The sequence below is a fragment of the Teleopsis dalmanni genome, chromosome 2 (genome assembly GCF_002237135.1).
Source record: "Teleopsis dalmanni isolate 2A chromosome 2, ASM223713v2, whole genome shotgun sequence".
NCBI classification, from domain to species: domain Eukaryota; kingdom Metazoa; phylum Arthropoda; class Insecta; order Diptera; family Diopsidae; genus Teleopsis; species Teleopsis dalmanni.
Genome location: NC_051847.1, coordinates 184350339 through 184364609, shown reverse-complemented (window position 1 = coordinate 184364609; position 14271 = coordinate 184350339). Strand labels below are relative to the sequence as shown.

Below are 14271 nucleotides of genomic sequence, written 5' to 3'. Positions count from 1 at the left end.
TAAATAAAACGCAAAATTCTTTATCTTCATCAATATTTATTTTATCTCCTTCAAAATATGCTCCATTAGAAGCGATACACAAATGCCAACGTTTCTTCCAATCATCAAAACATTTTTTATAGGCGCTTTCCGGTATGGCTTTGAGTTTCCTCTGCGAATTCTGTTTTACGTCTTCTATGGATTCAAAACGCGTTCCTCTGAGTGGTAATTTGAGTTTGGGAAACAGGAAAAAGTCACACGGTGCAAGATCAGGTGAATACGGGGGCTGTTCGATGGTATTTATTGAATGTTTGGCCTTAAAATCGTTGATAATGTTGGCTCGGTGCGAGGGAGCATTATCGTCATGAAAAATCCATGAATTATCCTTCCACAATTGAGGCCGTTTACGGCGGATATTTTCACGCAAACGTCTTAAAACAGTCAAATAATAGGCTTTATTGACTGTTTGTCCTTCAGGGACGAATTCATGATGCACCACACCACGAATATCGAAGAAAACAATCAGCATTGCCTTGATTTTCGAGCGACTTTGGCGTGGTTTTTTCGGTTTCGGCTCGTCTTTTCCTCTCCATTCCGATGATTGTTGGCTTGTTTGCATGTCGTACTCGTAGACCCATGTCTCGTCACCCGTTATGATGCGTTCCATGAAAGTTGGATCGGAATTGGCACGATCAAGCATGTCTAACGAGACCTGTCCACGATGGTGTTTTTGGAACAAATTGAGGTGAATCGGAAAAAGCCGAGCGTTGACACGTCGCATACACAAATTGTCCACCAAAATCAAACGAGCCATCTCACGACCGATGCCTAGCTCTCGTGCTATCTCTCTAACACTCACATGAGGATTTTTGAACACGATTTCCTTTGCCTTTTCAATGTTTTCGTCGGTGGTAGAGGTCGAAGGTCGTCCAGAACGCGGCATGTCTTCGACGGTCGTACGACAGTCCTGAAAGGCTTTGTACCACTCATAAACTTGAGTTTTCGATAAAACTGATTCCCCATAAGCCTTTTGTAGCATTCGCAACGATTCTGCACACGAAAATTCGTTCGAAACACAAAATTTGATGCAAACTCTTTGATCAATATTTTTTTCCATTGTTTTTTTCGCAACGCACTACTGAGGTGAACTGGTTTAAACAGCTGCCGTAAACGAACTGTCTGACAGATCGCGCTCATTTTTGGCATAGTAATTAATGACAGTGCTGCCAAACTACATAAACTTAAAATATCGAAAAATATACAGCGCGCGAATTTTAAATGAGAATTTCCGAAAACTTTTCGGTCACAATGTAAATAGAATACTAAATTATAATAAAAACAAAAATTAAAACTAATTTATAAGCTTTTATTTTTTCACTTCACCCTTTTTATCAATTATAAAGAATTATAAAAGTGGACCAACAACTACTTCAAACAATTTTTTAGTTTTAATAATTGAAGTTTTAAAATTGGAATGTGGGCCATTAAGAAGACACAATGTGTGATCTACTTTTCAATGATGATACATAAATTAACTAAATCGTACTAAATTAACATAAATTAACTAAATTAGTATATATCTGTGGGATCATAATTGGGAACATTTGTCTTGCAAATATTTACAATGATATCTAATCCAGCATCTTTCCTATTATTTAACAAATATGTTTAATTTCTTGGTTGACCTGCTTACATTGACACCACCAGTGTTTGCTGTTATCGAAAAGAAATTTTTTAAATTCCCGGTTTTTTTTTTCTATTATAACAGTGGCAGACGCATATGATGAATCACTCGGTTATTTTATTTATCTCTCTAATATAATAAATCATTAATTAACTTATATAAAGCTTCACGCTCTTCAAAGGTAAGTTTTCTTGATGCAAAGTGGAAAGGTACATGAAAACTCAGTCATATATTTATTTCATAATTTTCCTGAATACCTTTCTGATTTGAGATAAAATAATTTTATACAATCTCTCCTATTCCGTGAAACTTAAATTTTTCAAATCTCTAATTTATATCTACACCATTTAAACCTTTTTTAAAATATTAATTGGATTTATATCTATACCTTTTAAACTTATATCAATATTGATCGCCATTAAACTTCGAAATTCATTTTCAAAAGGATAAAATTAATTTTATTTTCTATCCTAATACTGCCCGTGTGTCACACACAAATTCGAACCTGTCGTCAATCGCATTACACAAAACAAAATTACTTTTGTCCATCGAGTAAGTAAACAAGCCAACCTCAAAAATATTTGTTTGATCTTTGGAAAAACATAACTCATTGCTTACTCTGTGTTCTTTATTTATCGGATACCTTCTATTTTTAGCATTTTTAAAATAACTTGAAATTTTTGCAAAAAGTCTCTATCCAGTAAAAGTGAGACAGTTAAAGTATTATCTAGCACTATTATCAAAAAAAACTTTTTTATATTTATTTTTAAAAATTATTTTACTATTTATATTTCCATTATGTATAATTTAATATTTTTATAGGCCATAACATTGCATTTCATCTGTCTCCTCTTGAACAGCTACTGTGACGGAAGTCTTGTATATTAAACTAATCGCGGTACTGGTATCGAAAAGAGACAAAAGGGTTATGCTGCGCCTGCATTTAACATCATTGAAAGCAACACTTCTGCAATTCATGGCTTCACGTACATATGTGACGTCATCAACAACATCAGTATCTTCTACGGAATTCATGGTTAAAGCTACATTACTTAAACACTTTTAAGTTTCTATATTACTTCGGATGCGGACACGATTTCCAATCATGGCCACTCTTTCAACAGTTATAACAAACATGAGTGGATCATTCATCGTACGGACAAGTCGGACAGCGTTGACCAAACTTAGAACAATTTAAACAGCGGTTTGTATTCTGCGTTGTATTGCTATCTAAACAACCAGATGGCACCTTCAATGAACTTCGTTTTTTGTTTGACATCCAGCTTACAATTTGCCCCGCATATAGATTGAAGTTGTTTGACGTTTGGCAACAGCGTCTTTCATTTCATTTAAATATTTAGCAGTGTTTAACAAAGCGAAGCCAACGCGTTAAACTGAGAAATTACTGCTCCCACATTTTAGGAATATACACTATCTGATGTTATCTTCAACAAGGAACAAAGTGAACTGAGCTCATTTTAACCATTTAATGCACCTGGAGGCGATGGTATCTTTTATGCGTTGTTACAGAATTGCACAGATTTCATTCTAGACCCATTAAACAAATTCTTTTGGGCTTTTTTTAATATGGATTATACCTCTCACTCCTGGAGAGGAGTGAACGTGATCTTTATTCCCAAACTTGGTTATAAACTCAAGGACCAGCCAAAGTCTTACAAGCCTATTAGACTTACGTCTCTCTTATTCAAGACTGTTGAAAGGCTGATTGATCTGCACATACGGAATAAACTGGAAAAAACTGTGCCTCTCCACTCCACCCAATTACAGCGGAGGTCACACTGTATCATTTGGTCAGCAAAATCAAAGGCACCTGGATGTACAAGGTACTTTTGACAACATATCTTATGAATCCTATTCCGGAGCACTGACCTAAAAAGATATTGATTCATGCACAATAATATGGATAGATACGATGTTACGAGATAGGAACATATCTTTCAAGTTAGATAGTATTACCATCCAACTATTCTCGGGTGGACGATTATGAACATGATATGAATTCTTCCGATACTCTCTCGGAACTAATGGCTGGAGAGTATTAACCCACCAAACTTACGTAGGACGAATTGCTGAAATCGGACGACGAGTTCGTTGCCGATTCCAATACCGGTTGTACCAGTCACAGTACACCGGCGTCTAATTCAATCCGAACTACATCCAAAACTAACGACAGCATTCCGTCTACCAGTCAAAGTAGACCGAATGGCAACCGCGCGTCAACGCTCAAAAGTGCCAGTCTAAGCAGTAAGGGTAAGGTTAAATCACGCAAAAAAACGACCAGCATGACACGAAAAAATCGATATCAGCGGGCGCTTTTTATGCTCAGGAAAATTGAGAGCAATAAAAAAGAAGGCAAGGTCCATGAGCGAGACGAAGTCGACGCTGTTAAATACCGCGCCATTGTGGAGGAATACCTTTATGATGAGGGTCTACGCAAGTCTGCTATCATCGACAAGAAAGTCGGAGATGGTGGCAAACATAACAGACCTCAAGAAGATCCCGGCGTGGCGGTGAAAAGATGGAACGGAGGATGCGAAGCTAATGTCAAGACCGACAGAAGCTGCTCGTCCCTTCAGTAAAGTGCCGAGAGACCATCTCAGTGTGGCCTTGATCTGCGAACACAACTTTAACGGCAAGATGCTGATGGAGAGGTGGGCGCTGATTGAGACCAAACTGTCCGAATTAGTTATGGCATGACCAATCCGGGGTCAGTTCCATCTTTCGATGGCGCAGATATCGTCCGTGGTCACCGAGTGATCAGATGCGACGACGAGCGTTCACAGAGTTTTCGCAGCAAGGCGCTCACCAAGATTAGTGAGAACTGGGACTGTTGAATACTGAAACTTGTCCCTGCGGCGGAAATTCCATCGAGGCCTCGAGCGCGTTTTTGGTTGCCCAAAAACCTTGGTCCTCCGAATCTTATTCTGCAGCAGCTGAAACTAGGTATAATCTTTTTTTTTTATCAGCTTTGCTGATGGGTTATGACGCCAATGCCCGGTACTCCCTGTGGGGAAGCTCGGAAATCAACGATAGAGGTGATTCTCTTTTTGATTTTATATTAAGATGTAATCTAAAAATATCTATGTAGTAACGGTAACACTCCTACATTCATTTTTCCGAGTACGGATGATCATGTAGGCTAGGAAGAGGTTTTAGATATTACCCTTTGCTCGACTCATTAGCGATCAATGACTGAAGAGTTTCAGCCAGGAACTCCTTCTCTGATCATAGATACATCATGTTTGTGATGAATATTCCCATAGTAGCTAAGCAATCTCAACGTAATCCCAGGAAGGCAAACTGGGATACTTTCAGGTCATTGCTCGATAGCAAAATCAACATAACCCTCGCTCCAATTAACTCGATTAGGGAATTAGAGTATATAGTCAACATTTTTACAAATAACATTATTTCTTCCTTTGAAGCATCGTGTCTTCGCTCGTATGAGAAGAAATATAGGCCACCATGGTGGAACGAGATGCTCTCTTTGCTCCGCTGGAATGCACGGAATGCTTTTAACGAAAGCTATCGTATCAAGGTATGGACTCCATATAAGAATGATCTTATAAAGAAACGCTTCGAGAGTCCAAGAAGTTGTCATGGAATTCTCATTGCCAGCAAACTGAAAGTATTAAAGAATCGGCTAGACTAGCCAAACTGCTAGCCAATGGCCACTCTTGTCCCTTCCTCATTAACAAAGTAGATGGATATCCAGTTAAATCCCTAATGGAATCCCTCTCACTATTAGTAGATACCCATTTTCCAGGTTTCTCAGGTGATCTCCTAAAGGTATCACCGTATCGTTCAGCCAACTCTGGTGAGATTATACAGGCAGTGGTATCTTCCAGAAGGGTCAAATGGGCTATCGATTTCTTCTCTCCATACAAAAGTCCGGGTCCCGACGGGGTCTTACCAATTATGTTACAATCTCTGGGAGATGTAGCTGTAAATTGGCTGTCCACGATTTTCTGCAGCTGCCTTTCACTTAACTATGTTCCCAGTGCTTGGAGACAAGTTAGAATACTTTTTATTCGAAAGGCAGGTAGAACAGATCACGGTACGGTCAAAGATTATAGACTCATCAACCTTACTTCATTTTTACTTAAAACTATGGAAAGACTGATCGACGCTTACATCAGATCATTACATAGTTTCGCTAAACTATCGAGTGCTGAACATGCATACCTCAAAGCGAAGTCCAAGGAATAGGCATTTGGATATAAACAATTTACCTTAGCTGCCTTCTAGGATATAGAAGGTGCTTTTAATAATGTCAGCGTGGAAGCCACTCAGAAGGCTCTCAGCGAAATGAGCATCCTGGTCTGTAGCTCTCAATGGATCGTTAATGCTTGGGTTCAGAATCATCAATGCTAAGATGATCTAAGCATTAAGAAATGCGTCAGGAGGGGTACTCCATAAGGGGGAATGTTATCTCCCTTATTATGGATTTTAACAATGAACTCACTGCTTCTAAGACGTAACCATGGTCGAGTCAAAGCAGTGACGTATGCAGATGATGTTGTCCTTTTGGTAACAGGTATGTTCCCTTCGGTGCTGAGTAACGTCATGGAGGGTGCTTTTCAGAACCTTAGTAAATGGGCCTCAAACTGTGATGTAGGCGTTAATCCATCTAATACAAAACTGTTTCTGTTTACTAACAAATATAAAACTCCAAATTTTCCATTGCCAAGATTAAATAACCAAATATTAACTCTTTCGCTCAAATTTAAGTATCTAGGAGTAATTCTGGACACAAAACATAACTAGAAAGTCAACACCGACGAAAGAATTCGCAAAGTGGTAAGAACTGGGAATTGCAGCCCAAAATGATTCTCAGAATGCAAAGATCTGCTTGTGTGGGAGCTACGGGGGCTCTAAAATCATGCCTCACCAGTGCGCTCAATGTCATACCTAACCTAACATATGATGACAGAAATTCAGACTACCTATGTCCTCGGTTACAATTCGACAATAACTTCGCCACCAAAACGCCTTCAAGAAGGGATTGGGAGGCGGAATTGTTTACAATGATCTATAACGACGGGTCTATAATGGATGAGGGCGTTGGAGCCGAAATCTTTTCTACGGGCTTAATGATCAGTAAATCATACCGTCTTTCAGATTCCACCTCAATATTTCAGGCTGAAGTTTTTGCCATCCTTAGGGCAAGTGTTCTTGCTTTAAATATGGGCCTTCACGGAAAAGAGGTCTACATTTTAACTGACAGTCAGGCAGCTATTAAAGCTTGTAAAGGCTGAAATTCCATACAACAATTTCAACCATACATATACAAGGTGAGATGAAAAAACTGCAACAAAGTAAAACGCCATAATTTTTTCATTTTTTTTAAATTTTATTGAATGAAAGCAAAAAATGTCGGAAATAACATCAAATTTGAGAATCGGTTTAGATTTGTTCGAATTGGCCACCTTTGGCCCGAAAGTGGCTCTGCGGTATTTTGTCCCATTCTCGGCGAAGCGCTTGCTTGAGATGATCGACACTTTGGTATTTTTTAGTTCCAACCTTGCTTTCCAAAATACCCCAGGCACAATAGTCCAACGGATTGGCATCCGGAGATTTTGGTGGCCATTGTGCGGTGGAAATGAAGCGAGGAACCTCATTTCTTAACCATTCTTGGATGGCGCGTGCTGAGTGCGATGGTGCTGAGTCCTGTTGGAATGTCCAAGGTCTGCGGCCGAAATGTTTGCGTGCCCAGGGCTTCAGAACTCCCTCCAAAATATTTTCGCGATAGATTTGCGCATTTAATTTGACACCACGGTCGATGAATACGAGCGGCGAGCGACCATCGGCTGTTATGGCGGCCCACACCATCACCATGGCCGGCTTTTGAGTTGTGATGGCCAACCGAAGTTGCAAATTTTCAGCTGACCTCTCTGGCAAGTAAACACGATCATTTTGTTTGTTTACAAACTGCTGGATAACGAATGGTTTCTCATCGGAGAAAACCAAATTCGGCAGTTCACCACTTTCGGCCAAGCGAAACAACTCTTTAGCTTTTTCGAGTCTAACTTTTTTTTGCGCATCAGTAAGATCTTGCACTTTTTGGAACTTGAATGGCTTTAGTCCAAGCTCATTTTTCGATGATACGAGACACAAAAGATTTATTCACTTTTAAATGCTGGAGGGCTCTAACGATAGCCACTTGTGGTTTTCCAGCCAAATGCAAAGCAATCACACTATCACGCTTGAATTCCATCACAAATAACTTTTTTTCTGAAAAATTCCCACCAAAATGCTTTTGTGCGCTTGTAAACAATATAATGAGCTGTCACTAGAATAAATCTGACAGCTGTGGGACGAGCGGTTTAGAAATGACAGCAGTCTGAAGTTGGTTGCAGTTTTTTCATCTCACCTTGTACTTAAATACAAATCTGACGTCAGACCGTCAGCATAAAACCAACACCAGCACTCACCCACCAAAATATAACATCGTAAATACCTGAAAAATAAGAAATATATTAATATATATTTGGTCACTTAAGTGTACAGACATTACCTGTGATCCACTAGCCAGATGAACCGCGGGCATTGATCCGTAAACCGCACAAACCTAAAGAAGAAGCAATAAACAAAAAGTGAATTTTATAAATGAATTTGGAATTTTTTTTATATTTTAATTTAAAACATACATTGAACATTTACTAAACAATAAACAACACATTTATTTAATAAACATAGATCTTTTGCACTATTATTTAATAAACCTTTGATAATAGGAAAAAATAAACAAATATATAGAATCAACCAACAACACTCGCTGGTTACGTTTTTTTACGATAAACAAAAAAACATATCACAAGCAATACTTCTGATTTTTGGTTTATGTTATTTTTATTTTACACAAAAGAAATAAAAAAACAAAATCACTGCGTTACTAAATTATATTTTTTTTTATAAACATAAACAAACCACCGACGGAGGAAACAAACTACAAGTCCCAATTACACCAGCACTAATTTTATGCAGTAGCATTAAAATTCTATTTACCACATGTATTAAAGCACTCACTTATATTTTGACACATATTATATTTATTTTAATTATAAATATATTTTTATAGTATTTTTATATATTTTGTTTTTAAAAAAAATATATAAACACGAAGTAGTCAAAACGTAATCGCGGCGAAAACAAAGGAAGGCGAAGAAAAGTGCGCAAAAATGCAAATAACACGAAGACCACAACAATACACAAAATACACAAGAAAGACACGAAAAGCACAAAAAAAGTCAACACGAACAACGAAGTTTACCGGTACGCTACACCAAAAAGCTCCGGTCAAATCAGTATATAAGAACGCGAATTTCACAAAGCGAACAACTTGGGTCTTGGAGAGCAACCGTTAAACAAGTTCACAGGCTTAATCAGCCTAATCTGGTCAATTCGATCAAATCAGGAAAATCTTAGTTCACAGGCTTAATCAGCCTAATCTGGTCAATTCGATCAAATCAGGATAATCTTAGTTCACAGGCTTAATCAGCCTAATCTGGTCAATTCGATCAAATCAGGAAAATCTTAGTTCACAGGCTTAATCAGCCTAATCTGGTCAATTCGATCAAATCAGGATAATCTTAGTTCACAGGCTTAATCAGCCTAATGTGGTCAATTCGATCAAATTAGGATATACTACTGGTCTATTCGATCACTTGTTCTTATTGATTTTTTTTTCTTTCTAACCTGGCTCATTCAGCCAAATTATTACATCCCTTAGTGCAAAGGCAGGAGTCTTCATAACAAACAAGCCAGAGCCAGTCGCCGAAACATCGTCATCTTTGACAGCAACTGATCTTATGTATAATTCATATACTGAGGTGACATAAGTCCACCCCTACGGAATAGTCACGCGCGGAAATCATAAATTTCTCCGATCCTTGGAAAATAATATTTTGTTTATCTGAATTATAACCATTATAATTTAATAATATAATTCTTATAATATATATATATAATATTTTGTTTATCTAAAATTATACCCATTATAATTGTTTTGTTTTTTTGAATAATTAAATAAAGTATTAATAAAATATATAAAATCTACGCTTTTATTTTGGTTCCTAAAGAAACTAGTCCCGAAGATATAAATTTTATTATAACGAACCTGGACAACCGCTTTGCATACCTCAGCAAACATAACGAACGAAAAAAGGTCGTTACAAGCTTTATCAGCAGTCTGTTTGTCATCGAGATTAGTAGAAGAATGTAAAGAATTTATTAGTAAACTAAGTGAGAAGTCCAAGGTTACTCTAGTCTGGGTTTCCGGGCATTCTAATATTGTAAACTAGGCGCTTCTTCGACGGATACTCCAATTTCGATCCCTGCCCCTGTCAGCTACGGACGTAGGCTGATTTATGACCATTTTTTGCGATAGGCAAATAGGAAGTGGACCCTTACTGCCTCAGCAGCCAGGTCAAGGGCTACTTGGCCCATCTATTCCAAATATAGAACCTCTGACTTAATTCGTAGAAACAAATCCGAGGTGTCCAGGCTAATAGCTGTGTTTACGGGACACTGGTCCATAGGAAGACATGGAGCTAGACTCGGCCTTCCCTGTGGTACCTCTTGCAGTGCGTGTCTACCAGCTTTTGAAGATATGACACCAGAACACCTAATGTGTTTTTGTCCAGGTCTGGTTTAAGTTTCTAGAAGCCCTCTTCTTCAATTCACTTGACGATATCTCCAGCATCAGCATTAGCCAGATTTTTGCCTTTGTTAATGCCTCTGGCTGGTTCTAGTTTAACCTTCTATCTACTACCCACTATAACGAGGTCTTTGTAGATTCAAAACGGTTTTTTAGCTAATTGAAGAGGACTTGTCCTCCCTTCACCTTAACTAACTAACTAACCATCAGCATTACTGCTGTACGGGGTCGCTCTCAAGGTGGGGTTCTCTCACCATTGCTATGAACGCTAGTAGTCGATGATGTACTAGTTAAACTGGAGCAATTTGGCTACAATGCCATAGTCTATGCAAATGACCTGGCAATCATTGCTTCTTGTAAATATGATAACACAGTTACTGACGTAATGCAGGCGGCCTCATACAAAATCTCGAACTGGTTTATAAAAAAAGGTCTAAGTATTAACCAAAAAAGGCGGTAATTGCACCATTTTCTAGAAGGTATAAACTGAATATTGGGTCCCTATCTATAAAAAATACGGCTGTTGAATGCTCCGATGAAGTCAAATATTTGGGGTAACCCTAGATAAGTGTCTTAACTAGGGTCATGTGGACATGCAGGAACTCATATAGTAGAATCTGGGGCTAAGACCCAGAATTCTATTATGACTCTGTTAGACTGTTATGATACGCTACAGCGGCTGGCAAGCAAAAATAAAGTAATGCTATTTTGGTAGTGGTAATGAGTCAGCGGACAGTCTTGCGAGGTGAGGATCTGGCACACAAATCCCTGGGCCAGAGCCATATTGTGGATTAAGTTGGTCGACTACTAGGTCTCAAATTAATGAATATTTTTCAGCCGAGAGAAGTCACTACTGGCGCGACATTCTAGGTAACCGTCCCGCTAAAGAGCTGGTTAATCCCTACAGTTATGCTAAGGTATCCTTCTTCAGCAGAACTCAGATAAGGTTGCTGTTGAAATATTTAACGAATCACCATGGACTGCGTTATCACCTGAACAAAATAGGTCTGTCCAAAGAGATTGATTTTCGACTCTGCTTAGAATCAGATGAGACTTCTAATCACATTCTCTGTGACTGCCCAGCCTTGATCTGAGCTAGGAGAAGGTCACTGGATCGAGTACTAGTCTCCACTTCTGACATTAGGAGGTCCTCAACGACTAACATTCTGGCTTTCATTCGGAAAGCGGAATGTCTGCTGTTCAGTTAGGGTCTGTTGCAACACAATAGATCGCAGTGCTTTGCTCCGCTAGGAGCTGGTACCCTGTTTATTTCTATTTCTAACAAAGCGAAGTCGGAAATATGATTGCCTAAACCATTGAATAAGAAAGTAACTAACTCCACCTCCATAACATCGCTGCCGCAAGCTTGTCAGAACTGACTCTATTGACGCTTTGGCTATAACAAAAATTAGGAAGTGGCAGACAATATTGTAGATATCTTACCTATTCTTACCTATTAATTTTCCAATTCATCAAGCAATTCATAGATTAAATGAAAATGAAAACTTTAATTTTATATAAAGGTAGAACGTGTGCTATGATAATATTATTAAGTTTTAAATTGTTTGCCTCAAATTGTCAATACATTTACATTACCATGAGCAGTTAATATCCTCTAGACACATTTTAATTGAAATATTTATGCATTTCCGAAACAAACTGAATTACAATAGAACTCTGCCAAAAATACAATAGAACAACCAGAAATTAAAATCCGGTCGTAGTGATATGAGTAGGGTGCAACTATACTCCGTTTCCACAAGCAACTATCTCAAACAGGAAAGTGCAATAGGGAAATGTGTAGAAGTCACTTTACAGCAAATCTGAGTCCTGTTTGAGGAGTCGCAACCGTAGTACCAACAGGTATTGCGATAAAGGCAGAATCGCGTAAAAAATCGGTTACTACAGCAATTTTCACTACTGGGAGCTTGTTATTCTCAAGTCAAATTTGATACAGCTACCTGTAGGTGAACCACCCACAATCTGGATAATGTGAGTGCCCAGTAAAACTAAAGTGGTGTAGTAAATTTGTGCAACAACCAGTAAACGTATCTCTAGGCTACGTGACAAATATTATGTTGCATACATATGATCGCAGCTTCAACATTCAATTCTTAGCCGACACAAGTTCAGCATTATCCATAATAAGAGTAACGGCAATGTGAAATAAAAAAGGGATCCTGATGAACTCATATTGTATGTGAAAAGCGGCACTATGATTAATACATGGGAAAACAAGCGATTATCTCTGTGTTTACGACACAACTTTACCTGAAACTTTATAGTAGCTTTAGCTAAATCGGCAATAGTGGTTGATTCCGTTCATATAGGCAAGGAAATTGATTGATTCTGTATTAATACTAAAAACATAATGTACACTTAAATCTATCTAGCCATGAAATATTTTAAATATATACGTGCGGGGTGTCACTATATTGTGCTTATTGATCATAAGCCACTAGTCTTCGGATTCAACCAGAAAACAGGTAAAGCATCTCCACATCAATTGTGACAGCTCAGTTTTATATCAAAATTCACTACACCTGTCATCCACCAGCCAGTAATAATTTAATTGCAATGCACTGTCAAGAGTAGACTCCATGGATATACCAACAGTCATCAGCCTTACAATCATAACAGAACATCAGGAACCAAATGAACAATCGCAATAACTCTTGAGTGGCCTAACAGTCATTAAATCCAACATCCTACTATATTATGACGTCTCTGTCGACATTATGTCCAGCATAATTGAGAAAGAAACTCTTCCCGTTTGGCCCGTCGACATTATGTCCAACATAATTGAGAAAGAAACTCTTCCCCTCTGACCGAAAATGGCAAAAAGCAACATCACCGTCGAAACACTGGCAGCGAACTCTGCATATTGCATTGTTGGTGAACCTAAAACTATAACGACTGATCATGGGACACAAATTAAGTAACTGCTTTTTCAGGCACATATGACCCTTATATGCGTAACAAGAATTATATCACCTAGCATGATAGATATCCTGACAAATTGAACAATTCTATCAAATACTTAAAAGCAGTCCTCGTCACTGGCTTTAACTACTACTCTCAGTTTTGTTTGAACTTCTTGTAGCTTTCCAAGAGGATATATCGGCTTCTGCAGCTGAAATGCTATGACGCACAGTTCTACCACTCTCAGGCGAAATACTTTTTTTCCTTTTTTTTGCTGAAATCTTTTTTTCTTCATCTTAACCAAACGAAATAACAATGTACGAGGGTCAGTATTTATATGTCGAGCCTTGCCAACACTGATTGTTAGGTGTCATATGACGTTTCCATACGAAAGTTTGACATTATTAAACATAACTTACCTTAAACTTTTGTCTAAAATTTTCGTGCGATGATTTGATACGACTTCCGAAGTGGATTATCAAGACAAAAGTATATCCATCAACTTGCTTTCATATTTGGCGATGAAGCATCATCCCTTGTCACTGTGCAACGCTGGTACAATGATTTTACTCGTGGCCGCGGTGTGCTCAGTGACGAAAATTCGAAAATCGTGAAGGTCGTCCAAAATTAGTTGTTGCGCCAGAAAACATAGATGCTATGCAAAAACTGATAATACAAGATCGTTATACGACGTATAAGATTGAGGAACCTTAGGCATTAGTTCCGGCAGCATATATAAAATATTGCACGATCATTTAGTTGTGGGAAAGACTTGTTCTTGTTGGATCCATGGTGCACACAGCTCAAAAATACTCATGAAGTACAATGGCGGTGCTTCAAAAGATATATATTTTTTTTTTTTTGAAATCCATTTATTTTATTACAGTCTGTCAGGTATGAATGACAATAAGTAATATATATAATTATCAATCGTAATAATAATTATTACGATCTAAAAAAAGAAAGACACGTATGGACTATGCCCAGTGACATATCCATATATATT

At 38.1% G+C, this 14271-nt stretch overlaps 1 protein-coding gene across 1 annotated transcript in view; it reads left to right on the top strand.

Moving 5' to 3' along the window:
• Positions 1 to 6139: 6139 nt before the first annotated feature.
• Positions 6140 to 14271, top strand: part of LOC119676349 (nucleoprotein TPR-like) — a 10955-nt gene continuing 2823 nt past the window's right edge. The window contains exon 1 of the mRNA XM_038087589.1: positions 6140 to 6221. Within this exon, the coding sequence (XP_037943517.1) occupies positions 6140 to 6221 (82 nt within the window). The remainder of the gene's footprint in view (positions 6222 to 14271) is intronic.